The sequence below is a fragment of the Agelaius tricolor genome, unplaced genomic scaffold (genome assembly GCF_023055355.1).
Source record: "Agelaius tricolor isolate 1412-34295 unplaced genomic scaffold, bAgeTri1.0.p SCAF_4, whole genome shotgun sequence".
In the NCBI taxonomy this organism is placed as follows: domain Eukaryota; kingdom Metazoa; phylum Chordata; class Aves; order Passeriformes; family Icteridae; genus Agelaius; species Agelaius tricolor.
The window spans coordinates 16,931,466-16,959,459 of NW_027269264.1; the positions used below are offsets into that span (position 1 = coordinate 16,931,466).

The 27,994-nt window shown below is 37.9% G+C and overlaps 1 protein-coding gene across 3 annotated transcripts in view; it reads right to left on the reverse strand.

Annotated features, from left to right (window-relative positions):
- The window catches only part of SYK (spleen associated tyrosine kinase), a 48,320-nt gene that overhangs the window by 7,809 nt on the left and 12,517 nt on the right, over positions 1-27,994 (reverse strand). For 2 of the 3 annotated variants that reach the window (XM_071424741.1, XM_071424742.1), the window contains exons 2-8: positions 22,417-22,870; positions 20,813-20,973; positions 11,715-11,853; positions 10,206-10,287; positions 9,080-9,126; positions 4,725-4,793; positions 647-737 (exon numbers count right to left, since the gene is read on the reverse strand). In XM_071424741.1, coding sequence (XP_071280842.1) covers positions 647-737; positions 4,725-4,793; positions 9,080-9,126; positions 10,206-10,287; positions 11,715-11,853; positions 20,813-20,973; positions 22,417-22,830 — 1,003 coding nt within the window. In that variant the 5' untranslated portion in view covers positions 22,831-22,870. The remainder of the gene's footprint in view (positions 1-646; positions 738-4,724; positions 4,794-9,079; positions 9,127-10,205; positions 10,288-11,714; positions 11,854-20,812; positions 20,974-22,416; positions 22,871-27,994) is intronic. The other variant, XM_071424743.1, reaches the window with a different exon arrangement.

Genomic DNA, 27,994 nt, shown 5'->3' on the forward strand with positions numbered 1-27,994 from the left:
AAAAATTAGACATGATTTCAGACATTTTTGCTGCCACAGCTAATATATTCATTTTTTCTATGTTGAAGACCATCAGTGTGTATGACTTGCAAAGGCATTATAAAGAAACCATATGCTGTCCATCTATATGCATTTTAGGGCAGACCAAAAGACAGAGGCGTCCCCCTGGTGACATGCTGCAGTTACTGAACATTTCTGCAGGGTGAAACCAGGAGGTTACTTGATAAAAGGAAGGCTAAAGGTTGGCCCTTCTCCTTGGTACTCCCCATGAGTTACCTCACACAGTTCTTCACTCAGAATGCTGCCTTATATGTACTTCATTCTCAGGCACCTAACTTTAACTGCATTATGCTTGGCACTGTGGATGCAACAGGGCACAATTCTTTTTGTGACATGAGATGATATAGTTTTTAGAGTCCAGGAAATAATACTCCACTTTGAAATGGAAAAAGGGATTTCTACTAAATGATTTTTGTTATACATTGTGACAGCTGGTATCTTCAGCTACCTGGCTTCAGTTATGATAGTGGCTATACCAATACATAACAGAATGTGAAATATATGCAAGAAAAAATAAATAAGGATTGAGAAAGAGCTCTGCCATGAGGAAGAAAATTGCATTAATGACATATATTACTCTGCCTACCTCTTTCTGCTCCTGTAAGACCTCTGATCCTTTGCAGCACATATGGATTAAAAGGTGCTTCTTCTGGTGGGTGGCCAATAGTTGACTGAAGCTGTAGCACACAAATAAAGTTTTTCTCTTTAACAATAAATAGGTAAGTTAAAAGCACCTTTTTCCCCCCCCCTAAGAATTTTGGCATAATGTTTGCAAGAGACACATAGGTGAGAATCAGAAAGAAAGGGATCCAAAAGAGGTTATTTCATTCTGAAGGTTATTGTTAGAGCAGGCCAAAAGCACAGAAAGATATTACAAATATTTCAGAACATTAGATAAGAGAGAACTAACTGTAGTGGGTCATGCACAAATCTTATTCTGCAGTTATTAAATTTACATGCTCTTTTCAAATTTGCCACGTAACACAAGCAGTCAGAAGGATTTCTCTTTAATCTGTCCTTCCTCCTTCTTCAAGTTATCTCTCCCCCTGTCTGGGCCACAGAGAAATTGCTAGCACAAATTAAAACAAAAAACAATTTCCTGTTTCTCTTGTGGATATTACGGAGGAGCTCTATTTTAAAGAAGTGGAAGCAACTGTAGTAAAAAGTTACTACTTTCATAGGCTTCTGTAACATCAGGGACAAACATCATGGACCAGATACTAGGGGTACAGCCTGTTTGTCTGCTCTGAGGAGGGACAAGATTATTTAATTAAGCATCTGGTTCAAATACAATTCCTCTGCCCTTATTCTTGACAGAGAAATAATATGGTGTACACAAACCATCTCACCCATTGTGTCTTCTGAAGCTCCTTGCCTGGCATAATAAAGTATAGATGAGAGAAACTCTACTAATCTGGTCACTTCTGTTTGTGAGCTCTTGGGAACATGCAATTACAGAATCTATTTCTGGACGTTAGTTTTTTCTCAAGCAAAGAGAAACAAAGCTCTATGGAAGCTGTCCCTGACCATGGCAAAAGGATTGTAATGAAATAACCTTTAAGGTCCTTTCCAACACAAACCATTCTATGATTCTGTGAAGCTTCCCATAGTGAACTATTAGATGCAGTAGAAGTTTTATCATTTGGAAACAGCATTTCGTAAGGAAAACACCTGACCTGGGAACTACAGATGTTGAAATCATAATTAAGTTATCTGCCCAACTGGATGAAATAGAAAAGGTTTCACTACACAGATTTTACTGCAATTCATGTGTAGGAATCCAGTTTTCAGCAATATTCTGGCCTAGCTGGATGAGCACATTGACATCAGGCACAGTAAGGGCAGTATTTCTGACTTGGAACAGTGTGAAAAGGCCATTGGCTGTCAAGGCAAGCCACAAAACCCCAAGACAGTTCTGGGATATGTCAAGGAACAAACTGATTGATCTACCATTCTCAAGGCAAATGAAGGTGTAAACCAAGATCCTTAGCTCTAGTTTTGTTTTTCTAGACTGATTCACCCTGACAAAACCTGTGTCACTCTATTTCACACAGGCAATTCACTAACCCCCAACCCCCATTAAGACTGGAAGTCAACTGGCATACTTTGAACTGGCCAAATGTAATTAATGTACACCAAATTTTGCACACCTCAAGAATCCTTTCACCAGTGGAGAACTGCTGGTAAAAACATAGCTCTGGCCAAGACATAGCTGAGTCCTCAAACTAGACATGTGAGATATGACTGCTCTTTGCAATTCAAGAACAACAACAACAACAAAAACCCAAAAGGATTGAATGCTCTTGCTCTGCATAAAACCAAAAAAGTACATCACTTCCATGCTTGCAAATAAAGCTCTGCAGCTGTGAACTGAAAATCACACAGTGACGCCAGATATATCAAAGTGGGTTTTCTTTCTCAGAGAGCTGCTCATGTTTAAGAAGAATCGTAGTGCCTTCTTTATCATTACTTAGTTTGGTTAATACATATAGAATTATTTCCAATTGTTGCAGATTGATTAAATAACAGTAATGCCTTTTATGTTAATATTCTTACTTTACTTTTTATTTAACTATCATTTAAATGCAGAGTCCTTTCTGCCCTACCCTTTTAAAACAGCAAGTATAATTCTGCAGATCTTTTTTGGACAAAAGGATCTTTGTCTTAATACATGTAAGGTAGAGGGTAACTGATTACTTCTTGTATTCTTACAAGAAACAGAGAACGGGCAAGATGACCAAGGATTTATTCAACCAATAAAAAGGAGTACAAGAAAACAGTCCTCTAGAGGAGCCTTTTGAAAATGTGACATATGAATGAAATGGCTCCAACAACTCTAAACCTGACTTTTACAGTGATGATTATAGTTTTATAGTAAATAGCACTGTACGATTCTCATGAAGGCAAGTTGTACAGCAAGTGCAATATTCTTTCAGGGAAATAACTACGATTTGAAAAAATGCATAAAGTAATCTTATTTTATTAAAATCTAATAGCTAAATACCGCATGACAAACATTCATTAGCCATGAGAGAGGAGCTTTGCCTACTCCATCAATTGCCACTAGGTGGCAGGATTTCACTTAAATTGTCCAAATTGCCAACTTAACACGAATAAAACAGACTGAAAAATTTTCAACTGCATCTGAAAATGTAATACAAATAGTGCATTTGTAAAATTGAAAAAAGAAATTCCCAAAAGTGAATAAATATAACATAACAACATAACAAATAAAATAAATATGTTTTTTCTGGTTTACTGTCTGAAAGCTTTTGACATAGTAGAAGTAATTGTGTAATTAACCAGGTCTAAAGTAAACTGTGCTTATTTGGGTTAATGAATAGTTAAAATCTTTCAACAGTCCAAAGCAAAACTTTTGTCTAGAGTCTAAAATCTGGCAGTATGATGTGGGTCTGAGTATTCCAGGTAAAGTACATGTAAATGGCAATCGAATCGGGTTTCTGAAATTATTTTTCTGAATGGTTTTACTCTGCCAATATGCTTCAGTCTCTACTCTGTGTATGTTTTCCAGAAGGCAGGAAATAGGTATTTGACAGCAGAAAGTGACCAGAGCAAGACACAGGTTTTACCAGGTTAACAGACAGCAGTGTGACCAAACATATGTCTACAGAGTTCAGACCCTACACCCGTTTTTCTGAATCAACCCAAAATGTGTGACAGTTTTGCATTGTATTTCAGATGGTTGAGAGCAGATAGTAAGACTGTGTCTGTATTCATATATAACAAACACATTGAAAAAGAGGTATGGGTCCTGTAGGGATACACAGCTGACAACAGCTGTTGGCACTTCAGCATAAAAGTGAACTGAAGCTGTAGGAAAACAATATTTGTTATTTATCAGGATTATCAAATACAGTATGTGTAAAACAGAGCTTCTCACTCTGAACAGTAGCATACCTCTAGGGCTTTTCATGCCTGCTCATTTTTGTTGAAGAGCAAGTGGAAATAAATCAATAAACATACAGACTCATGGACTGAACAGGGGCATACATATTATTCTCAGCATGCAAATAAACTCATAGCTACATGCTTCAGAACTACATCAATTACTGGACAGCACCATTCTCTGGCCCATGCAAAAGCATTTTCACTAGGATAGGGCAGGGCTCCCCTTGGCTCCTTGGCATCTGGCCAATTTTCCCATTCTGCTTGGTCTTGTGGCATCTTATGCTTGCCTAAATGTAAGTGAATGCATAAGAAGATCTGTGCACATTGGTTATGTAAGTATGTATGTTGTTGTTTTTATTGTTCCCTAAATGTGTTCAGTAATAACATAATTGTGTAAGCAAGACAATTTTCTGATTAGAAAGGAAAGTAGAAATATAATTTTGTTATAACTGAGTGGTTTTGAAAAATATTTTATCACATTTCCTTTGCAGAAATATTGAGATCTGCATTATTTTGGTATGCCAGAAATAAAAACAAAAAAGAGTCCCTCTATTTTTAAAACTCCTTCAAACCCATTGCTTCAGTTATAACATCAAGCCCATAATTACGGAGATGATTAGGATAGATAGAGAAAACTGACAAAATCTTAACAATCTAATTGTTAGTAGACAAGACAGCAAGCGAAAAGAGGGGGAGAAGAGAGTGAAATTAGTAATTTAACTCAGTCAAAAACCTAAAAAAAGTATATGAGGCACCTTTTTGCTGCCAGCCTTTGGGAAGGTGTACGATTTGAGTCTTGAGATAATTCCACCTCCTGCCCAACTCTAGAAACCACAATGTCAAAGAGGAACAGTAAATGTGTCATGAAAATAGCTAAAGGTTTTTCACAAAACAAAAACACTCTAAAAGAACAAAACACTCTAAAAGAACAAAACACTCTAAAAGAACAAAACTCCCAAACTTTCTGTTGCTTCTGCCTTCAAGTACACACATATGATGCATCAGAAAAATGCAGTACAGGAAATCTTAGTATTAAATTTTATTTCATCTATATTACTGTCAAACCATCCTGAACCTGTAGACATACCATAAGGCAGTTTTTGAATTCAAATGCACCGCCCTTTGTCCAGATCTTTATTTATGGAGTATGTTTCTCCTGCCTCTGTATGTTTCTCCTGCCTCTGTCACTGAACGTTAGTCCCCCTCCCCCAGCCCCCAAACATATTTAGAAATGAGTTGATAACTTTCATGTCTGGAAATACTTCCTAATTGTAATGTATCTAACATATCAAGCAAAATTTGAAGCACACCTTGGTCAAAAAACAAACACTGTGGTTATTGAAGCAGAAAGCATGCTAGGTAATATTAATTCCAAACAAAAAGGAACAGGCTTTACATTTTACACGCACACTTATGTTCTGTATAAAGATACCTTTGAAAGATATGCAAATATATTTTACAAGAACACATTAACTTAATTAAATGTGACAAATTAGCATTTTTAGGGGTCACTGAGAGATCATACATGATGATTAAAAACTGAGATGGAGCACTTACTGTTCAAACATTTAGTCTGATGCCAAAGCTAAAACAATAATCTGAGCCACATTTTCAGTCACTTTAAACAGCCTCTGAACTTAGACACTCAGAACTTTTTAACAGCCCATTTGGACTTCTTATTTTCTGAAAAGGTAACTTTTTTAATTGCTAGGGTTGGTATATTCCCTAGTTTTCTTTTAAAATAAAATTTCTGATTTCACATTAAAAAGGTGTCTTTTGTTTCAAGACACTAAGGACAGCCATGTAGTCCCTGAGATGCTACTGGAAGAACAGAAACCTTTTTGATGCTTGACATTCTTCATAGCTGTGATACATAAAAATTCCGTATACTGCATATTCAAAAAGGTTACTGTGTCAGCTATTTTCTTTTACTTCATGAAATTTTCTTTCCATATTGGGAATAAATGAAACCTGAAGTACTACTTAGTTGCAGTTTGAAAGTAGATAAATTCTCTAAGAGGTCAAGTGCTCTGTTGCACAAGCTGAGCATGGTTCTCATTATACTTTTTCAACGAGAATATCTCCCAGCACTTGGGAAAGCAATCACCTAGTTACGATGATACTGCTTAACTCACATATTTGTATTAGACCTACAAATGCATGTTTAGATGAATACCTCATCAAGCATAGCAACTAGTTAGTTACGCTGCACTCATAAAGTTTAGGTCTATTATTACCACCTAAAAGACTGTGACTAAACAAAATACTGAGAAAGGTTAAGAGGAGAATTTGGGAAATGGCCAGAATTTGGCAGTTTCACTATAATGTCATCAGCTTGAGAACTGAAATAAAGACTCAAAGGCTCCTCTGCTGGTTTAAATATATATTGAGATGAAATTGATTGCAAAGAGAAAGAAGTAATTTACAAAATGTAAGGGGTCAAATCACCTTAAATCTAGCCATGGAGCCTCATGTGAAAGGCAAGAAACATCTCAGTCCATGCATGTTCTAGGAGAAGCAAGAACAAGCAACTCTCCATATTCTGCATGGAAAATTAGCTTCAATACAGACATTTAGCATAAAGTCCCTTCTTTTGCAGAGGAAGCATGTTAGTATGACTAAGAAGGAGATGTCCATGTTACATTAAATTTAAGCATTTTTTTACTCCAAATTTGCCCATGGAACAATAGCAAATATTAGAAAAATCTGATGTAGATTTATGTCCCTGGTGTAAATTTTACTCCAAGATCTTTTTTTTATAACCAACAGTATACAGATAATAATTGGACAATTTGCGTATCATCCAGCAGTTGCTTCTACATTTCATGCACCTTCTTAAATTCAACTTCAGATTTGGGCATTCTATTCCACTAAGGCTTTGGAATAGCACCACTGTATTTTAGGCTGCAATATATGTATATATAAATATATATATAAATTAAAAAGATATTGAAAAATTGGTCTGCATGGGAGCACCAGTATTAGACTGTTGCTTAGAACTGGCCATTATGTTTTGTTCCTCTACTTTCTCTCCTTTGCTTCTTTATTATAATCAATCCTTTCTCACAAGTCATGATCATCCCTGTTGTCTTGCTCTGAATTATCTCCTCCTGGAAAACATTCTTCCATGCAGTGCCAAAAACAGGTGAAAGTCTCTCAGTTGAGACCTTGCCAGAGTCGAACAAGCTGGAAACACATTGATGTTTCCCTTTCCTCTACCAGCATGGTGGCTGCTCATTCTTGTTCCCATCCTGATTCATCACAGGCATAACATCCTCTGAAAAGCTGTGTCTGCCCGCTCTTCTGTGATTTATATCTGACTATTAAAAGTGCAATATCTTGTACTACTTTTTTCTGAGCCTCACCCTTTTTATTTTTTACAGGACATTTCCCTAATTCATCACAATTATTTTGATACCAAATTCAAAAATTCACTATTGCAATTTACATATTTCAGCAATGATTTTCATAGATAAAAAACCCAATGCAGTATACTAAAAATGTCAGAAACTCCTAAATCTTAATTATCATAGTGTAAATCATATGAAGATAGATGGCACATCTTCCACATAAGATTCTGTTTGTATGTTGGTGATTGTATTCCTTCTCTTCAAGCTGGCGTAATTTTTGGTTTTGTGTAATCTGAATAATTGTATTTCAGGCATATAAAAAGTCTTCATGAGTCACTGCTTTTACACACAAGTATTAATTTGTGAGAACCTGGAAATATTAAGTGAAATTTTTGAGCTCCATAAGCAGTATTAGTTATTTAAAATTTTCCATTTTCTATGTTTATAGTACAAGAAAGTAATTTAGCAGGCTCATTTTTAAAAAGTCCCAAAGAAAACACAAAACTCAGATTTCAATTTTAAGAAATTCAAAATATCAAATATATTGAAAATTAAAACAATGTTTCAGTACACTCTTTGCAAAATATGCACTTTCACTTAGCTTTGGTGACTTTCTTTTTAGCTGTCATGACAAGTCTTAAGCAGCAGCAGTTAGATTTACACTTATATTGTGAATTTTTTCTGTGTATATTATGAAACATACACAGTATTACCACACTAAATATGTTTGCCCTATCTCTACAACTGCATGTATACCAGATGATACAACGTGGTCTTGTGTGCTTAAACTTCATGGACATCCTTGTAAATGGCACAGATCCAAACCTCAAGGCTGTATTTTCATATTTAATTTTTTCTAATTAAAAATATTATTAATAATAAAGAAGAAATAAATTTTAAAATATTTCTAATTTAAAAGGGACTGATTTTGGTCGCTTAATTTCCAATTCTTTATAAAGGTACCTGATGTTCAGAAGTGAAGGTATGAGAGTGGTTGTTCACAGGCCTGCTAGGAGTCAATTGTATTGAAATGGAGGTAATTGCTTATTTGAATAAATTTCTTTTCTGTAATATGGGACTGCATCAAAATAATGATCTAAATGATTAAGTTATGCAGGGGAATGACTAAAATTAACTCCCTATTTCAGATGAAATCAACTACCTTGAACAAGACAGTATTACGTGATTCTGTGGATGTATCACACCTCAGATGGGTTCTGTAGTCAATGGACTTTGAGAACTTAGGCAATTTAGTAACAGTTGGACTTGCTCACTCTTCATGGAGTGGATGAAAGAATCACCCCTAAGGCAGTGCATAAGAAATGAAACCCTTGTGCAAAGTCTGATGTTAACTGCACAGACCAAATATGAAAATAAACTGAACTTCCATTTCTGCTTCAGTCAGCAGATTCTCAAAGTGAACAGCATAAGCAATGTCGTATCTCTCCTCCTAGTGTTGCTGATACAACATTATAGAATATGACCATCAATGAGGCATCTTGCCTATGTAAAATACTGTTTTATCACATGCATGATATGTGTAAAAGAGATTCACAAAATTAAATTATGATTAGCACATCCAAAACACTGATGAAAGCAATACCATGATAGAATGTTGTTTCTTTTCAAATCACTGTTTATAACCCAAGAAAAAAAAACTCACAGATGAAATAATACCCAAGAATTAGGATTCCCAGAACAGTATGTGACTGTAATCCTCCTCAAATGAATGCTATTGCTATACCACCATGTTCACTTACCTTAGGAAGTGTTCCAGAAGAAGAATGAGTATTAAAACCAAGATTATCTGCAAAAGAATCAAACGTAAAATGATACTGAGCAAGGTGAAAAATTTGTGTAAGAACATAGAATTTTACAGAAGGGACCAACTGTGAAGTTTTTAGATCCCATTACAGCGTTTCTCTTGGACCATCTTCTTTGCTTTTGTCTCTTATATGCAGCAGACTCTGGTACTTTTGGCCACAGAGACAAAAGTAAGTGCAGAGCCTAAATGATTCAAAGGAGAATGAAAATAATGGTGGAAAAAAGCATGTAGTGATTCAAATGAATGGAAAATGTAAAAACTTCAGGGTTGGACTTGATGATCTTAGTCTCTTTTCTAACCTAAATGGTTCTATGATTATATTTTATTATTCTATAATCCTCCCACCATAGCACTGGCATCCAGTTAGAATGACAGAAGGTGGCCTTACAGAGAGAAAACCAGTTCTGGAAGAGCACAAGTTGGACATAGATCAGTCAGATCCATTTCTTTTCACTTTTCAGTCAGGGAAAGAGGGAGGTCAACGTCTCTTCAGTGTGATATGACATTAAAGAAGAAACAGGATAAAAACCAACACTGTCACCCAACACCGACACTTTCTCCCACTTCTTCTCCTCCTTTCCCACAAGTTATCAAGGAATGGCTCTCTGACCCCATTTTCTGTGTTGGGTGCAGCCAGTGCCTTGTTCTGCCCTGCTCCCCCCAACACAGGAACTCACCTGCTGGGCACATGACTCACTGCACCCATGGTGAATTCCTGCAGCAGCACTGCTGCTGTGCCTGCTTCAGCTTGGAGTAAGGACCACTGGAGCAGTGCTGGGAAGAGCACTTTGTTCATGTCTGTGGTCCAAGTAATACACACAACCACTTTGAGCAGCAAAGCACACTGCTGATCTAACAATAATTTAAACCCAGCAGTAATTTCACTTGGTAGCCCTAAGCTACAGGATATTACCCCCATCATGCACAGTCTGGCAGATATTACCTCATTTGAAAATGTGGAAAATCTGCACCCACCTATATGGGAAGTGGAAAAAATTCACACACATTTATCATAATTATCATGTCTTCTAACACATATAAAAATAATAGGAATAACTCACCATTTTCTGAGCCATGTTGTGGACAAGGAATGGTAAGAACCCTTAATAATCCATCTGGTTTGTATGAGTAATGCTCAACTAACTAGCAGAATGAGAGGGGAGGGAAAAAAAAGAAATAATGAGAGAAAAAGTTAAGAAAATATGAGGGTGGTATTAAATATATTAATTAAATATACTGTCTCTTTAGAAAAGTGTGCATATTTACAATAGCTGATCTATATTACAACAAATGACCTTGGAATACCAAAAATCTTTATTGCACATGTTATTTGCTTTATTTCTATTTAGCAGGGGTGCATGATTCTGAAGTAACCTTGTGAATAAATGTACAATGTGATGGGTCAGTATTTCCCCCCAGTTCTGCTATTAGACAGCTTTGTAACTCTGACCAAATAACTTATTTTTATGTCTCTGAGTTCCCACTCCTCCTTTTTTTTTTTTTTTTTTTTTTTTTTTAAATTTTTGGGGATAATTACAGTGCAAGAATTGCCTTAATATGCAATGCTTTCTCTGAACCTCAGAATTGCAATGGGATGTGCACAGTTAATAAATGTAGCACCAGTAGTTGTGACCATTTGTGCTCCTGGATTGTCCTCCCCACATCATCTTTTACAGGTTTGTTACTGATATTTTCCCTTTGGGTATAAAGGAGAAGGTCTGTGAGCATAAGAGTTGCAGGCATGTTCACAGTTCACAAAAACTGTAAGATAGTAGAGCTGCTTTTTAATCTCTAGTGACATCAGGAAAGAAATACAAAAACCCTAAGAATTAATATATGCAAGCAAAGATTCATATTTTAGATCTGTGACTCACTTAACTCATTTTAATAGATTTTTAAGCAGGAGGACATAAGAGATTTCTGCAGGGATTTCAGTTCCCTTAGTATTTTCAATTTACACAGTAATTTCACCAGTATTCAGTTTTAGTATCAACTATGGCATAGTCAGCTATGGACTTCTTCATTGTTTAATCTTTACCAGGATCCAGACATATTAGGGTGGTAAGCCTCAGCAGGCCATGCTTTACCAGACTTGAAGGTAGAGAATTTCAAAGCTAAAGACTGCATTATGTGTGCAACACCTTAAACCATCCTCTTTTTGCTTGCTAGAATTCTGTTGTTGCTGTCATAAATGACATTAGCAAAAGACTAAACCAAGCATATCCATTATTGAAAATGGTTACTTGCAAATGTGAATGGATTGTTATTCTAGAGAATGTTCACCTAATAATATAATTAATAAAAATCACAGTTTTGAACTCAGCCAGGCTGCAACATCACATTTAAAAATTATTAAACTCTCTACACTCACATAGCTTTCTATATCAACATATATTTTCTTCATATACAGAAACCACACAATGTTGGAAACATTTGACAAATAACTTGCCAAAACATGTTGGTTTTAGCCAAAGACTATTGTCACAGGGCAAAATAAAACAACGTTGGTCAGTTGGTCAGTTATATAGAAATGCAATGACAGATATCCACGTGACATAAATTTAACAGACCTGCCACAAGGTGTCAAATCTTTTTCCATCTGGTATGGAGAGTTTTCCTGTCTTATCTCTGTCAATACGATAGTGCAGTACTTTTCCATCATTCAGTAGGCACAGGGCATAGGAACCATTGCTATCCCTTTCTCGGATACTGTAGAAATAAGAAAGACTTTCAGGATTTACCAGGAATGAACATTCTTTTCTATTTACCCTTTCCTTAAAGCTTCTGAATTAAAACCAAAACAAAATCAGCACTGCAACCTCTGAAAACATTTTGTTAAGCTTTTCATTTATTTCTTAGTGTAATTAACTTTCAGGTTAATTGACTAAAGTTTCTCTTTTTTTTTCTTCCAAAAAGGAAAGGCAACAGATGAAAACAAAAAATCAATTATGTAAGGCACTCTAAGGCAGCTACAGAACACTGTACACTGCATAAAGCACTCTTGGGGCAAATATGCATTTAAAAGGTTTTGCAGTACTGGCTCGCCTCTCTTGTATCTTTTATTTTGAAATAAAGAGATGACAGTAAGAATTGAAGATAAAATATTAAAAGAACGTAATGTGAAAAGGCAAAATTTTTGTGTTTGAAATAGCTTGCTGTGTGGCTGGGAATTTAAAGAAAATAATATATTTCTGTAATCATTAATTCTTATTATTTCAGGAAAGACATTAATGTTTTGTTGCAGATTTTACATAAAATTCATATGAAACTTAACATGGTATTGAAGTGTACATATCTCATCTAAACTTCATCATGGAGAGACTGCCAAATGTAATAGAAAAACTTTGTCTAAAATCCATAGGTAGGATGATCTCCTCCTTCCAGGAGACCTATGAGTGCCCTCTGAGATGCCTATAAAGCATGACAGAGTTGTTATGTGTGTACTCGGGGCTAGCTGACACTGAGACCAGCATATTCTTACTACTGGATGCAGAATAGATGGGAATCTGTTACTACCTCCAACATAGTTGGTGCAACATTTCTGAGTTTGGAAAGAAGGCTTTTTCTTTCAGTCAGGCTTCCATGCTGACTGACAGCTGACAATGTGACAGCACTAGAGTTAGAATAAAACTGACTTTTTTTTTTTTTTTTAATGAAAAGCTTAGATTCTGGAGCACTAAAACATTTCTTGTTCTGGTGTGCACAGAAATCTACTTTCTCTCCCTTGAATTTTTGAGCAGCCTTGAAAAGAATTATAGCAGTAAATACTCACTAAGGTGTTAAGAATCTTTGCTGGTTCAACACTGGTACTTCCTGTTATATCTCAGGAGATTGCAGAGGCAAGTATTAAAGTATTCTCCTCAGCTGACTCTCTCAAGGTTGAAGTAAAAGTGTATTTTGCCTGAATTACTTATGTAGCTTTTTCCTTCAAACAGAATGATTCTTGTTGCCTAAGATGTGAATAGGACACTGGCTAAAAGAAAAGGGAAGTAGGGTCAGTTTTTTTTTCCTGACACCAAAGTAACTTGTGTAAGTCTCTAAAGCAAATTGAAACACATTGTGGTTTCTTCATGGCATATAGGTGTTTTCTCAGCATGCTGATTTCCTGCTCTGACTGACCAGTGAAAAGCAACAGGCTCTGCTACAATGAAGAGTGACTTTTACTTAGTCTTCCTCTGACCTGCTCAAAGCAAATAAAGCTTAGAAAAATATTTTCAGAATAGAGGGCATTGTTTCTAAAACACAAACAAATGGCATTTCATTGTAATCAGGCTTCTGTTGAGAATAGCACAAATAAGATTTTAAAAATGCAATGGATTGTTTCTCAGTAACAAATATCCTTCATCTTTCACAGGAAGAAATGGAGGCTTCAATACAATTCAGTTCTACTGAAAGTGGTTCTCATTTTGAAGACTTGTTACTCTCAGGAGAGGCACTGCAAACATTTCTTGAGAGCACAGGCACCCATGGGAGGGGAGAGCCCTGATTTCTGAAGACTATGGCACAGACCCAAGAAGCTCTTTCACTCTTCAGTGCAGGACTGGGGGTGGAGTTCAGGTTTATAGGGTTGTAATTGCATTTCAGAGGTTTTCCTTCCCCTAACCAAACAGCTACACAACTCTGGAGCCACCTGCAGCTTACAGCCATGTTAACTTCTGTCAGACAGCTCCATCACTGCACATCCTGAAAACACCTCCATTCCAACACATGGTCAGGGTCCACGGGACCCTTTCTCCCTTAGGGTTATGGAGCAGCTGGGTTTTAAACGGTAGTCAGTCAACTCCAGCACAACCTAGATCCCTACAAAAGATAAAATCAAGAGGTACACAACCTGGATCCCCACAAAACATGAAACCAGAAGATACTACCATTTTTCTAAATACGTCTGAAAGGCAGAAGTGTCAAGTGCATTGAATTGACAGCTTAAGTCTTAGTTTTGGCAAACTGAACCCTTACTGTGTGACATGGATTGCCCCAAGCCACATTTCACAATTTCACTTTGGTTTTGCAGACTGTGATAATAGCTGTCTAGATTAGGCTAAGCCTCCAGAACTGCAGCTGGGTAACAGTATCCCGTTCTATGTCAACAGCTGCTGTAAAAAATAGAATAAAAGGCAAATGCTATTCAAACTTAAAGGTTGTAACCTGAAACCTCATGGAACGGACAGAAAAGTTTCACATCTTGATGGTACTGCCTGCATTACCCAGGGCCTTCACTTTAGGTCTGGGAGCTCTCCTCATATATGGAACTTTCCTTGTATGGAAAGTAACAAATTCCGGAATGTTAATTAAAAAAAAAAAAATCAAAACTCCAAATGCACTCTCTGCTTTAAAGGGCTCTGAAATGAAACACAATATTAACTGTTCTTCAATAAAAACTGCTAAATAAAAAGGCCTTCATTGAAAAATTTTGGCAAGGAAGGAAGCTAGCAGTGAGGTATCACCTCGTCTTCCATTTCATGCTATTGCAGAGAATTGCAAATGTCCAGAAAGAAAAACATAAAGACAATAAACACCTGTAAATAAACAAGTGTTGTTTCATCCACTGAATTCATCAGAACTATGAACAACTTCACTGAGAACAGATTTGAGTACATAGCCACAAAGCTATATTAGAGAAGTGCCAAGGTATCTAGATTTTTTTGTGACATACATTTTTAAAACAGCAGAATAAGGAATGTAGAAATTAAAACTGTTACCTGATGCAATGCAGAGAATATTTAGGTATTGATTTTATACTTCATGCAATGTGTGTTTGAGTATTTTTTGTGGTTTTGGGAATGTAACCTAGACAGCAACCAATAACAATTTGGAGTATTATTACATTCCGTGTAAATAGCTATCCATTCTTTCCTTTGGTATTTTCATTTCGAAGCAAAAAGAACAATGTCCCAATTTTTTCTGTTTCCATCTGAAAACCCAAATGATCCCTCTCTTTCTAAAGAAAAATATCCCTGAGGGTCAAAGAAATAAATTGCTACCACAATATGCCTCATTGACCGTGTAAAAAAACAGAATTCACAGCATTCTGCAGTGGAGAATTATGAAGAAAATAAACAAGCAAAATGCTTGCTTTAGGAATGGTGTGAAATTATTCTTGCTTCTGAATCCAAAGGCATACTAAAGTTTATTCTTGGCATTGCTTTGCCTTCTCAGCAATTACAGCTTTGTTGATGCCAGAGATATTGACATTCCCCACTGCTGATGGAGCTCCAGCCATTCCCTGTTTGTCTTGCTCTCTCTCTCCATGGCCATCTCTCTGGTAATGCTATTAACAACATGGGTACTCATTATCACTTCAAAGATCTGCTGCACATTGCATATGTTCCAAGTTTGCGGGTAATAAGAAATGAACTTGGCGCCATCTGTAAAAGAATTACATAAAGGGCAAAGTGGATTGACTGCTGTCTTCATTTGCATCATTTCTTCTCCCCTGTTCGCTAACACATTCAAAGCTGTTTCAGAAATGTCAGAACGCTACAGAATTTAGGAGATATCTCAGCTTCACACTATTGCTATCTACAATGGATCCTAAAAATTCATCTCCTGGTGAGTCTGCTGCACAGTTACAAAATAATTTTGTGAGGATTGCATCAAATTAGTCTATTTAGTTGACTTCACCATGGCAGCAAAATACATCATGCTCCACGAAACCCCTAATAAACAGCTCTGCAGTAAAACTGCACCTGAAATAGGAGACCTTAGTACAGCTGTCTCAGCTAGGTCACAGCTTTTCTTCACACCTTAGACCCACTCTGCGGCTGAAGCACCCAGTGCAGAACCTGTCTTGAGAGGCCACAGCTCTGCTGCAGTGGTCTGCAAGTGGCACCCAACATGTACCTAACTGAAGATCAGTAAAGAGCTCTCCCAAAGAGTCATGCGCATCATCCAGGCTGCTGTGGAGAGGAAGACAGCACCTCCAGAAACACAGTTCAATGTCTGTGTATTATCATTTATCTTGAAAAGCTTTTATGGTCTTTTATAGCTCGTCTAAGCCTAGCAACTCCTTGGCACTTTCAAGAGGAATTTCATCATTAATTAATGTCCCCGAATGAGGGTCACATTTAATAGGATTGTTTTCATCTTCTATGATGTCAACAATGTCCAGTCCCTTTTATAGATAGAAAGTTAATACTAATAGAATTATCTTAAGAATTCTCTATATGGTCAGAAAAATGACCTAGCTCAGTATGCAGTCTGGTAGCAGCAAACTCCTAGAAGAAGGCAGCAATATTAGTGTAAATATATACTGCTACATATCCCAGAAACAAAAATCTTTGGTCAGACAAAAGACAATAAAACTGTTACAGACAACTGCACTTCAAAGCTGATTATTTCGAAATGTTGTTACTAGTACTAAGTATTGTGACACATAAGAGACAGTTTAGTTTCTAGTTGTCATGGAATGCCATTATATGGCATATTACTGTGGCTCATTATAATAGTCTAAATCAGATTTGTCCTCTTTAATATTCTCATTACTTACTGAAGACACTCATATGACACCAAAATAGTTTTCTACTTTCGTTTTACACAATTGTTCATATTTTATGTGAACTACATACAGCCATGAATACAGGTAAAAAGTTTATATAGACTAAACTGCTAATTTGCAATGCCTTCACTCACAATTTCCCTAATACTGAATTTTTAAGTTTACCAGTATTTCTGAATATTCTTTATTCTCCTCCAACTCCATAACTCCTGGTTTTGAACGCATATGCAAGATCACATGCTTGTATAACTTATGTGTTCATTACTGATTTCAAGATATGCCAACCCGTGCCACATACCAGAGGCCTTTCTTATGTGAAACTGCAGAGGAAACTAACTCTTCTGCTGTTTGCTTTAAGTGAAGTTATAATTTATTTTTCAACTCTTCCACATATGCATGCATGAACTCACATAGATATGAACAATATTATAAATATTTAATGATACATTATTAATAAAATACTATTGCAATATTAATAAAAGTATTATCAATATTAACAGTTTAATCTATGATCAATGTTCCCTACCAGACAAAATGTAATAAACCCCAGAAGTTTGGTCAAGAACCATCACCCAATATAGAATGTAAAAGTGTTAGTGTAGTTAAGTGGGGATTCAGACATAAAGTTCTCTATTTTCAGTTTCTTTTCAGATAATTTTAGAAATATTTTACTGCTGTTCCACTGCTATTTTTTTCCCCCCAAAGTTTGTGCCTAGAGTGGCAATCTTACATAAACATTCTTCACAGAAGAGGTAGAAAATACTTCCCATTTCATGTCATGGTTTCTGTATTTGGTTTTGAAAACAAACTCTAGCATCCACATACATACTTTACTGACTTTTAAGCCATGAAAAAAACTTTTAATAGATCTTTGAAAACTCCTGGTAAAACATCCGCATTTAGCTCAGAATTTTTCCTTGGATGCATTGTAATGTTATTTTTATGGCACTACTCATGATATTTTGAACTGCAGTCAGGAATCTTTTCTACTATTTAAATATTTAAACCATTAAAAATAATTATAGATTCGATAATCTTGTATTGCTGCAGAGCAATGCTAAAGAAATCTACATGTTAGTTGTATTATTACACAGACTGCTGTACTGGATTTTGCTTTAAGGTAGATATGTCAGATGGATAGCAAATTTCTAGTGTAATGAAGTTTTGGAGACTCTTGTTAAAAATATTTATTTTTATATAATATATAAAATATTATATCCTTCTAAGATTTATTATTTTCTCCATAATAAACAATTTGATTTTTGTCACATACAAGTATTCACTCATGGACTTGTTAAATAACCTCAGGTTTACCTAATCTCTTAAAAAATTTAGCTCCTCTCTTTGTTCCCATGTTCCAACTCCTACAACAAGCAAATATCTCTTAGACTTACATGTTTGAAAGTTTTACTTTTCAGTCAGCTACTGGGCTTAATTATCTTGACCAATGTTAGAAAAACACTAACTCACAGTCACAACTTCAAAGCCTTCAATCCACAGATGTACAGAATTTTCTGGCAAGTACTGCTGCTGGGTAAGTAAAACTGTGATGTCTGTGCCTGAAATATAAAACAATGCACCACACTCACACTCAACAGTTTTGCTGCTTCTGCTTTGGTTAGCCAGAAATGAGTGGTTATTTCTCAACACCTGCTGAGCAAACCTATGTTAGGCAACCCACTGCTGAAAGCAATAAACGCCTCTAAATTAGACAGTTCTTTTGCTATTTGTGATGAGCCTCTAAGTGTTTGGGTCTGAGAGTTAGAATGGCTCAGCAATGTAGAATAACTGATTTCAACACAAATGAACACCACATTATTTCTCTTGCTGCACTGGCTACTGAACTATGGGATACGTTAAGTTCTCTCCCTGTGTCTTCCCTGAGACCATAGGAGCAAATGGCAGCTGAGTGGCCACTGCATTCTAAAATGGCCAGATAGGAAGTTTGTGCAAGAAAAAATAATACATCAGAGAGCATCCTACAGATGCAGAAGTAATCAGTCTTGTCCTTGATAACAGATATCCAAGATCAACACACTAGCAATTCATATTATTTAAGCTCCAATGGCAGTTCTCGTGGTTTAAACAGAGCCTTAAAATTAGCATTTTCTCCTCTATGAGCTTCTCCTCCCAGTGTGAAAGTAGCCACCCAAGTTCCATCAAAACTATGTAAATATGGATCCATTGACATATCCAGTCTCATGGGAGAAGGTCTGAATGCTCCCCCACAACTGACTGAACATGTCACTGCAAAGAGTATCAAAAATGCCTCCTAGGCCATCTTTAAGGAACATAGGAAAATGCTGGGAACATATTTCCAGTCAAAGCAGTAGGACTGCTTATAGAAGATTAAAAAGAGACTAGTGTTTATAATAGAGGCTGAAAATGTCAAGTCTATTAGAAAATTTCACTCCCTTACTCCAAAACCTATCCCTCTTGTTAATAAATGCTAGCTAGTGGATTCTTTTCTTTGAAGAAAAACTAGATTCCTTCCCTGTGCGCCCCCCCCCACCCCCAAAGAGAAGTACTTTGGCCACAGAGGAACCAATATGTGCCTGAGGGAAACTGGAAAAGCTGCCAGTTTTAATACATGATCAACATCATGACTCAGATGATACAAAGTTGGTTTGATAAGGTGTTGAAACGGAAAGCAAAAAAGCAATATATTTTTAGGTATAAAATTGTCATTAAAAGAAAGGATTGCTTTTTGTTTCAAGTACTGGACCTTCTGTCTAAAAAGTAGGACAAGAAACTAGCAAAATCACAGGGCAAGAAAAAGGAGAGGTTGTGTGGTGATGTTGGGCTGGTAATTAGTAACAGCAGCTATGTTCATCAAATCCTCTGAACTCCTATTCAGCAGAAAGATATACATCTGGCTCCACAAATTTTTTTAACTTTTGTAACAGGTTTTTTTTTTTTTACTACAAGTATGGCAAAATCTGTGACAAGCTTATTACAATGTTTTGTTACACATGGCAGCCGAAGCAACTGAGTAACACCCCTCTGGATGTGGTCCCCACCCATAGGGAATACCAGGCTGAAAACAGGCATGCATGGCTACTTGGGTGAGACTGGCTATGAAACACAAAAAACTCAACTACTGAGGAAAGAGAGTTCAAGAAATGAGATGTCACTACAGTCCAAGCATTTGTGGTTAAGACCTCATAGGAATTCACTCTACTGGGAATTGGATTTAAAGGAGTTGCTGGTTCCTGTCTACTAAACTGAAACAATGGAAATATGCAAGGGTTGCACCCACATTAGCAATTAGTATGGCATAATTACAGAGAAACAGTAAAGTGAAAGAATTGGTACTAAAGAACCATATCCTTCCTGCACTTAATTGTGGTGTTTCATTTTGGACTACCTCTAAAAAAAGCCAAAGGCTGAGTGCTAATGAAAACTACATAGGTAGGTGATGAAATTTCCCTCAAAAATTATACAGTTCCAAGTGATCCTTACGTGGCTAGAGTTTTAGGCCAATTTTTCAAATTTTTTATAATGATATAAATACTTTCTGGGTGGGGGTGGGAGTGACAAAAGACAGCTCTGTTAAAACACTGGTATTTTTCAAATGAGGACTCTCCAAACAAACCCCTGGCTCTAGTCCCTGATGGCTGTCAGTCACTATCCTAATGCCACATTTGTGCTCAGAAAACAAAAGATCATCAGGCTCGGTAAATGCAGAGGGTGAGCACCAGACACAAAATAGTGCTGTCAAGGTAGAAATGGTCATTTTATTGCTTAACTACAAAACACAGCACTACCACTGTCCCTGGGAGACGTGACAGATACAGATCCCAACAGCTGCTAACATAGGGAGTTTGTCTCTAATTGTACCAGTTTAATAAGCCTGTGTATTGGGTGCAGGTGGTCAGGCTTTGACAGTGGGGCTGCAAAGGCCAGGGGTTGCCCTGGGCTGGTCACAACAGGTGCCAGCAGGTCCTAGTGGACACCCCTGCAGATGTTTCAGGCTTTTGTTATAGTTTTCCATCTTTAGTTAAGTGAGGGACTTGAGGGTAGGAAGCATCATGTCATGTAAATGATGCTGAACTGGGTGCCCTCACTGTGGATGAACCATGCTTTAGGGCACAGTCTCATTTGAGATTTATTCAAAAGAGCTGTACAGTAATACTGGAGGCAAACAACAATACCACAGAAAAAGAAACTCACAGAAATTTTCCATTGTTTCTTGACCCAATGAGGATACGGTGTTCTGACTCCTCCCGAGAGATCCTCCCATGGAACCATGGCATCTTCTCATGGGCTGTAGTGGCAATCAGCTTCTCCAGCTGAGGCTTCTGACTAATGATAGCTTGTTCAAGAGCCTGCCCCTACAGAACAGTAAAAACATGGTGAAACAGTTAAACTATCTTCTGCAATAAAAGGATGACAGGTAGACTCTCAGTCTTTTGGGACTGCTTTTGGGACATCCAAAATCTGCACATATTTGTTGTGTGTGAAGGCCTGGTTGCTATAAAGATTTTAAAACAGAAACTAACATATCACAAAACTAGGGTTCTCCCTCTACCTCTGAGAAAAAGAAGAAAAATTAACCAGTAAATAAAACCACTGATATATTAGTATTTAAGCTTAAAAAAAGTCATATTGTTACGGTAATGAGACATGGCTAAATGAAGTTAGGGTTAGTCTGAGCTTTCAAACATACCTCCAAATTACATATCCTATGGCAGTGTACTAAAATAAATGGAATGTGCTTTGCACTGTTGCAGCATGTCTATGTCAAAGACATCAATGCAAATTTTCCCAGACAGAACAGTCCCCATTTTAGAGTGAATTATTCAGAGTAATATTAACTTAGATATTTCTAACCCTGTCTACAACCTACCACTTCTAAATTGGGCTCAGAATCTGAGGGCAACCCTCACTAGTTTCACCAGCATTTAACCAGAGCTCGTCAACTTCCCTCTACGTTGAGCTCAGACTCATCAGAAAAGACACTGTGAATCTCAGCAGTTATAGAAAATGTTGTGTAAGTTTCAGGTTTTCCCAGCTGGGGGTTGCTCCATATATTTTACAGAGCAGAATTCATAGGGTTACCTGCTAGCAGCAAAAGAGATTAGGAACCTTGAGTATCTTCATGAGTTCATAAAGGTAACTCATGACATCGCAAGGTGAAATAATACTCTTTTTGCAGCCTCCTACACTAGTGTTTCCATGTTAAGAATGGCTTCTTCATAGTCATTCCCAGGAAAAAATCCAACATCTGTTCCTCCACATGGAAAATTCCTGCTTGACCCCTGCAGCACTGAAGATGCAGTGCTCTGGACTGTAGAAACTGTTCTCTTTCTGGAACAATTTCTGTTTTGGACATAAATTAGCATCACAGAAACAAGGCCAACTAAGAGAGTAAGATGTACAACAAGTCATTATGTCACCATGCCTGCCTGCCTAACAATCCATAACAAATCAGAATTAAAAGCAATGAGACAAACCACTTCTGTATATTGTTCATTACAGGTATTAATTTCTGGTCAAAATCTGATGGCATATATTAGTGCAGAGATAGATAAGATTATGCTAGACCAGGACATTGTAGAAATTCTAAGGGCTTAAATTTCAGGAAAACTACACTTTTTATCATGAAGTTACTGCATGTACTGGGGAGAAAAACCCCTTACTGTTAAATCTCAAACAGCTGTGATTTCATTGTGAAAAAATACTACCTAGCAGCAGCAACAGCTGGAAACAAACACTGAAACCTTTTTTTCTCCTAGCTCAAAGATTACTTCATGGCAAGATCAGTCTGGTTTTACCTGCAAATTCCAAGTCTGCTTGACATACTCTCTGATGAGGTTCTCTTTCAAATCTTCGAAGGGTCCTGTTTTGGGTTCGACACCTGGCGGCCGGTTGAAAGGTTTTCTCAGTAGACAGATAAGGCCATCCGCTTCCCCGGAGTGATAGTTAATGAGTTCAGCAGGACTGGCATGCGACCTGCCTCCTGCAATAGCATAGGAACCACTCAGCTCCCTCTCAATTGTATAGTGGTGAACCTTCCTTCCATGGGCCAAGGATAGGGCAAAGCCCCCCAGGTAATTCCGGCTTTGGCGGAGCAAGTACAGTCCATCATTTGCTCCTCCCTGCATCAGATACTCCTCGGCTTCTTCACGTGTGATATTACCGAAGAAGTATGGCAAATGGTTAGCAGGGTTTGATGTGTTGGAAGCCATGGTTTTTTCTTTTCCAAGCAACAAACCTAGAATACTGTACCTGAAAATACAAAGACAGAGACATGAATGTCAGTAGAAAAAAGAGGATAAACCAGTAAGATGGCAGTTCACCTCTAGTATGTTTGCAGAATCACAGAATGATTTAAACTGGCATAGACCTCTAAAATCATCGAGTCCAAACTTGAACCAATCACCACCTTGTCAGCAAGACCACAGCACTGAGTGCTCTGTCCACTTGTTTTTTGGACACCTCCAGGGATGGTGACTCCATCACCTCCCTCAGCACAGGATTCCAATGTTTAATAACCCCTTCTGTGAAGAAATTCACCCAATGTCCAACCTGAAAATGTCCAGGGGGCATAGCTTGAGGTAATTTTACTAAAACCTTTGTTGGTGATATATATGTTGACAATTAAAAAAATTATTTTAAAGTGAAGATCCCATTTTAAATTTTATCTTGTTAGAAGTTGTTTGTCTAAATCCCATGAGCTCTCTTTTCCTGTTTCCCAGCGCCTTGGCTAGAAGTGGACAAAGTGATCAGAAGTTCAGTTTCTCCTTATATAGTTGTGAAGCACATAGGAGTTAAAGTATGAGCCCTTCACAATAAAATGAAGCATCATTTCAGGGAAGTCATGCAGCAATCTATGGAATCAGCATAAAACGGTTCAGGCTATAGGGAACAGTGTGCAACTGAGTTACATGAAGAGAAGTGCAGAAGACTTTATGGATAACTATGTAAAAAGTGAGGGTCCATAATGCAAAGGTGTAACTGAGGAATGGGAGTCTCAATGTAGGACCTTTTAGCACACAGCACTTCAGACTGACACCTTCCCTGGCAGTCCTGAAGCAGGCAGAGCTGTTTGTGCCTACTGCTTAATTCATATTTGATCCATCAGTGCTGACTTGCTGTCTCTTGTTCTCATATCAAAAAACAGTAGAGAAATATCTGTGTTATGCTGTGAATACGTAAAGGGTTGATGTGGCAAAGGGAAGAGGTAGAGGAGTCAAAACAACAAGGCTCACACAGTATAGAAAACTAGATAGGGCACAGTCATGTCAAACCACATGCTGTGCAGATCTTCCGGTCTTCTCCCACCATCCTAAATAAGGGAGACCTCAAAGTTGCAAAGATATTGCACCTATAAAACAGAGCTTTGTGCAGCATATTATTTATTACTCTTGTGATCTGCAACTAAAAGTTGGTGTAAGTTCCCATACCAATCTAGTAACATAACTTTTGCTTGGTAATTGCAACAAAGAAAAGTTATAACCAAAGACACAGAAGGCAGTCCTTAGTCAGTCACCACCCAACATTTATTCTGTATGCAAAATGACCATTCTGACTGTACCATACAAAGCTTTCTTCAAATGGAATAGATTCATTCAGTAATTTAATGCAGGGCCAGAGGACTGCAGTCAATAATACAACGCCCATTTGGAGGCCAGTTAATAGTATTGTAACCCAGGGTCAGGACTGGGGTAAATGTTATTTCATTGAGGTGGTGGAGAGCGGGGAGAGCACAGCCCCAGCAAATTCACAAATGATACAAAACAGCACAGTGGTTAAACATCACAGGGCTGTGATACAATTCAAAGGAACCTGAAACGGCTAAGGAATTCAAATGAAAGTAATTTAATGAAGCTCAACAAAGGGGAACATCCGCTGGAGCAGACTTTGCCCCTTTTGGAGCATCTGCCTTCCTGGCTACGGCAGTGTCTCACACCCTTATGATGTCACCATGGAAGGAAGGTCTGTGACCAGGATGTTTTCCAGCAGGGTCTGTCTGTCCACAGTTTATCCAGGGCCCCTGTAGGTGCACACACAAGGCATGCAGGCTCCATCAGAACTCTTGGCTTGCTCTGCCAGCTTTGGCATAGGGGACAGCAGCAGGCCTGGGCACTGCATAAGCGCAGCCCCTGCTGGTGCTTCCCTTCCCCTCCCCAGCTGCACAGTCCTGCGGGTTTCACAGGAGCCTGTCCTGGGACAGTGCATTGATAGAAGGGAACACACTCAGAAAATTCCTCTTTCTTCCCTAGCCACCTCCCCCAAGTACACTGTACTAAGCTGGTGGTGACTGGGGAAGGGTATGGGGGCTTAGGGTTATAACTATACAAGTTCCTCTCCTAAGCCCTCCTGACATCTTGCCAGAGCCTGTCACGTGCAACATATATCTCAGCCTGAGCACTTGGGAGATGTAGAGGAGATCAGGGCCTTCCTCCTATTCTCCATCCCTGCCATCTCTCCCTGCCCTCCAGTGGGGTGCAGAGATAGGGGCACAGACCAGCCGAGCCCCACATCTCACTGCCCTGTCCCAGGGCTCAGGTGCTGCTTTCAAGCCTTCAAGGAGAGCCACCAGGAGGCTCTTTCACCATCTCCCCTCTCCCACAGCCTTCTGATGCCTCCCTGACTTTTCTACTCCTAACAAAAAACAAGTCCCATCACTTTGTATGTCTGTCTTGGCAGGACATGGCATCGGGCACCTAAGAAGGCACAGGGGAGAACAACTCTGCTGCAAGGGACAGTGGCATGGGGAAGACATCCCAAGCAGGGCTGGAGTCAGTCTCTTCCTACACCTGAGATGATGAGAGGAAAAGGCCTCCTGTAGTACTGAGGAGGCTTAAATTGAATACCAGCAAATATTTCTTCACTGAGTAAGTTATCAACAGGTGCCCAGGGAAGTGCTTAAATCACCATCCCTGAAGGGATTTAAAGACCTACAGAATGGTGGTTAGGGACATGGTTTTGTAGTGGATTGAGTAGTGATAGGTTTACAGTTGGACTTGATAATCTTAAGGACCTTTTCCAACCTACATATTCCTAGACTCTTTGATTCAATTATTCTGAAAGTCATTACAAATAAGGATGTTTTGAATGTTCTAGTTCCTGTTTCCTTCACTTGTGCTTACTTGCTTCCTTCACACATCCCCATCTAATGTTTTTTTTACTCCACTATGCACCACACATACTGGTGGTTAGGAGACAAATATACATCATCCAACTTCTACCAAAATGGTCCTGGAAGGCAGGTTCCAAGTCTTCAATATTACTTTCAGGAAAGATGGAAGAAAACAGATTTACTACTAGGTTTTTAGTGAGGAAAGAATTTGGATGGATGACTGATTGACACTGGCTCTTCACCAGCAATGTACAACTTGGAGAAAAGGAAGAAATAATCCCATAAAGTGTCTCATGCCAAGAATGGTACTGCACTGCAGTGCCTGCTCAGAACATCTCAGTAATACATACTGAACAAATATCAAACAGAAAAGTATCACCATACTCTTCATCTGTAGAAATTTATTCTAATGAATGTATTTCATTAAAGTTGCCATACTTCTAGTTTCAGACTTAAAAAAGATAAAGAACTTTAGAATGAAAATAACACCTAATAAGATAAAAGTAAGGTGGGGGACAGGGTTAGAGGGGGTAAACACATCACCCCTGACTACAAAAACCTTTATGGCTACTGAAATTTAAATTCACTTTGACTAGGATATGTTTCAGATCAGGCTACTCTCGAGTATTGTTTTGTCTCATATTAATCTCGCTATTTTCTACACAATCTTCAGGATGATTTGCCCAGGAAAAAAAAGTTCTTAAAAGGCAGAGGGAGCCTGGGGGGAAATCCACTGGTTGTAATTTAGATGAAATGTCAGTGATGGCACTCGTGAGGGACTGTCTCTTAAATCTTCAGAATGAGAAGGCCTGCTATATAACAAGTTTCTAAAATATGAAGAATATTCCTCAGTTATAAAAAGAACAGCAGCGGGATTCTTATGATCTCTAATATTTCACAAATTATTTATCTATATCTGTTTCAGAAAACAATGGCCTGATTTACTGTCACAAAATAGGTTACTGTTGGTAGATTTCAGGCCAGGTTTCTCTACCCCACTTTCTAATATGTGAAGAATATTTAATGTTTAACAATGGTAGGAAATGTTTGGACTGATGCACCACCTGCTGGGCATGGATGGAGGCAAATAATCACAAAAACCCTCTAGATAATGATTAAAAACTAATTTAAAATTTTGGAAGACTGTCTGAATTTGGGATGGCTGTTCTCTTTGTTTGGAATTTCAAAATCTTGCCTTCCTTTTGGGAGTGTAATACCCTTCTAGGATCAGTAATGGAATAGAAGAAAATGCTTGAATTCAGTTTCCTCCTCCTTTAAGTTTTTCCAGGTGCACAAACAGTGCAGTGTTTTTCGAGCCAGTGTGGTTGCAAACGTGAAGCTGTAACAAGGAGATCAGCCCCCTTACAGCTGAGTGTCAGGCTTTACCCTTACAAGTGCTGAAGGAAGTGTGGCTGGCTATCCAAGAGAGAAGCTTGAGCATAACAGCCATAGAGGGGCTTAAGTGCAACTCTCCCCTTAGTCACTAAATGTGACTTTTAATGAAGCTACAAATGCATGCAAATATCAGGCTTATCCTACGTGAAAGAAAAAGTATTGCACAAACCCATAGGGAAATTAGGTACTCACTTCCCCCCAGGCAGCTTCCTCATCAACTCTGCAGGGTACTCCTGACATAGCACAAGGGTTTAGTACCTCACACATTTTATGCATACTAGGAAGCAAAACATTCTCTCAAAACAGATGAACAAAACTAATGAAAACTCACTTGGAAGGTGTTAGAAAAAATCTGTGCTAACCATACTGCTACACTTAGCTTAATTCTATTTCATCTCATATTTAGACAAGGATAAAAGGAGAATAATTGCTATATTGAAAAGTTTGCCTAGCAAAGAGTAATAATATTGTCAAGGTACTGTTCTCCATTCTAACATTAAAAAAAATACAAATAGGAATATGAATCTTTCTAAGAAGACCAACAGTAGTGTGGTGGGAGACTTAGGGATTTCTGATTTTTAAGTTTACTTCTTCATGGGTAAGATGAGGAAAATGTGACAGAAGACCAAAAGCTGTGGAGCAGTGAAGTAAGCGTTACAAAAAAATGTTCCTTATTTGAGCAGTAATTTTTTTACCTTTTCTTGTTTTTCAAGGTAGTATTCTGTGATCAGGGTATGAAAATAAAGAAGTAATGTTTAAAGCAAATGTCTCACATGCACACATACCTACAAGGCACAACAGACAGTGCTGAATGATGAAAATATGCTTACTGAAACAGTTTCGTCTAGAACAGGGAGATATTTCAAGCACCC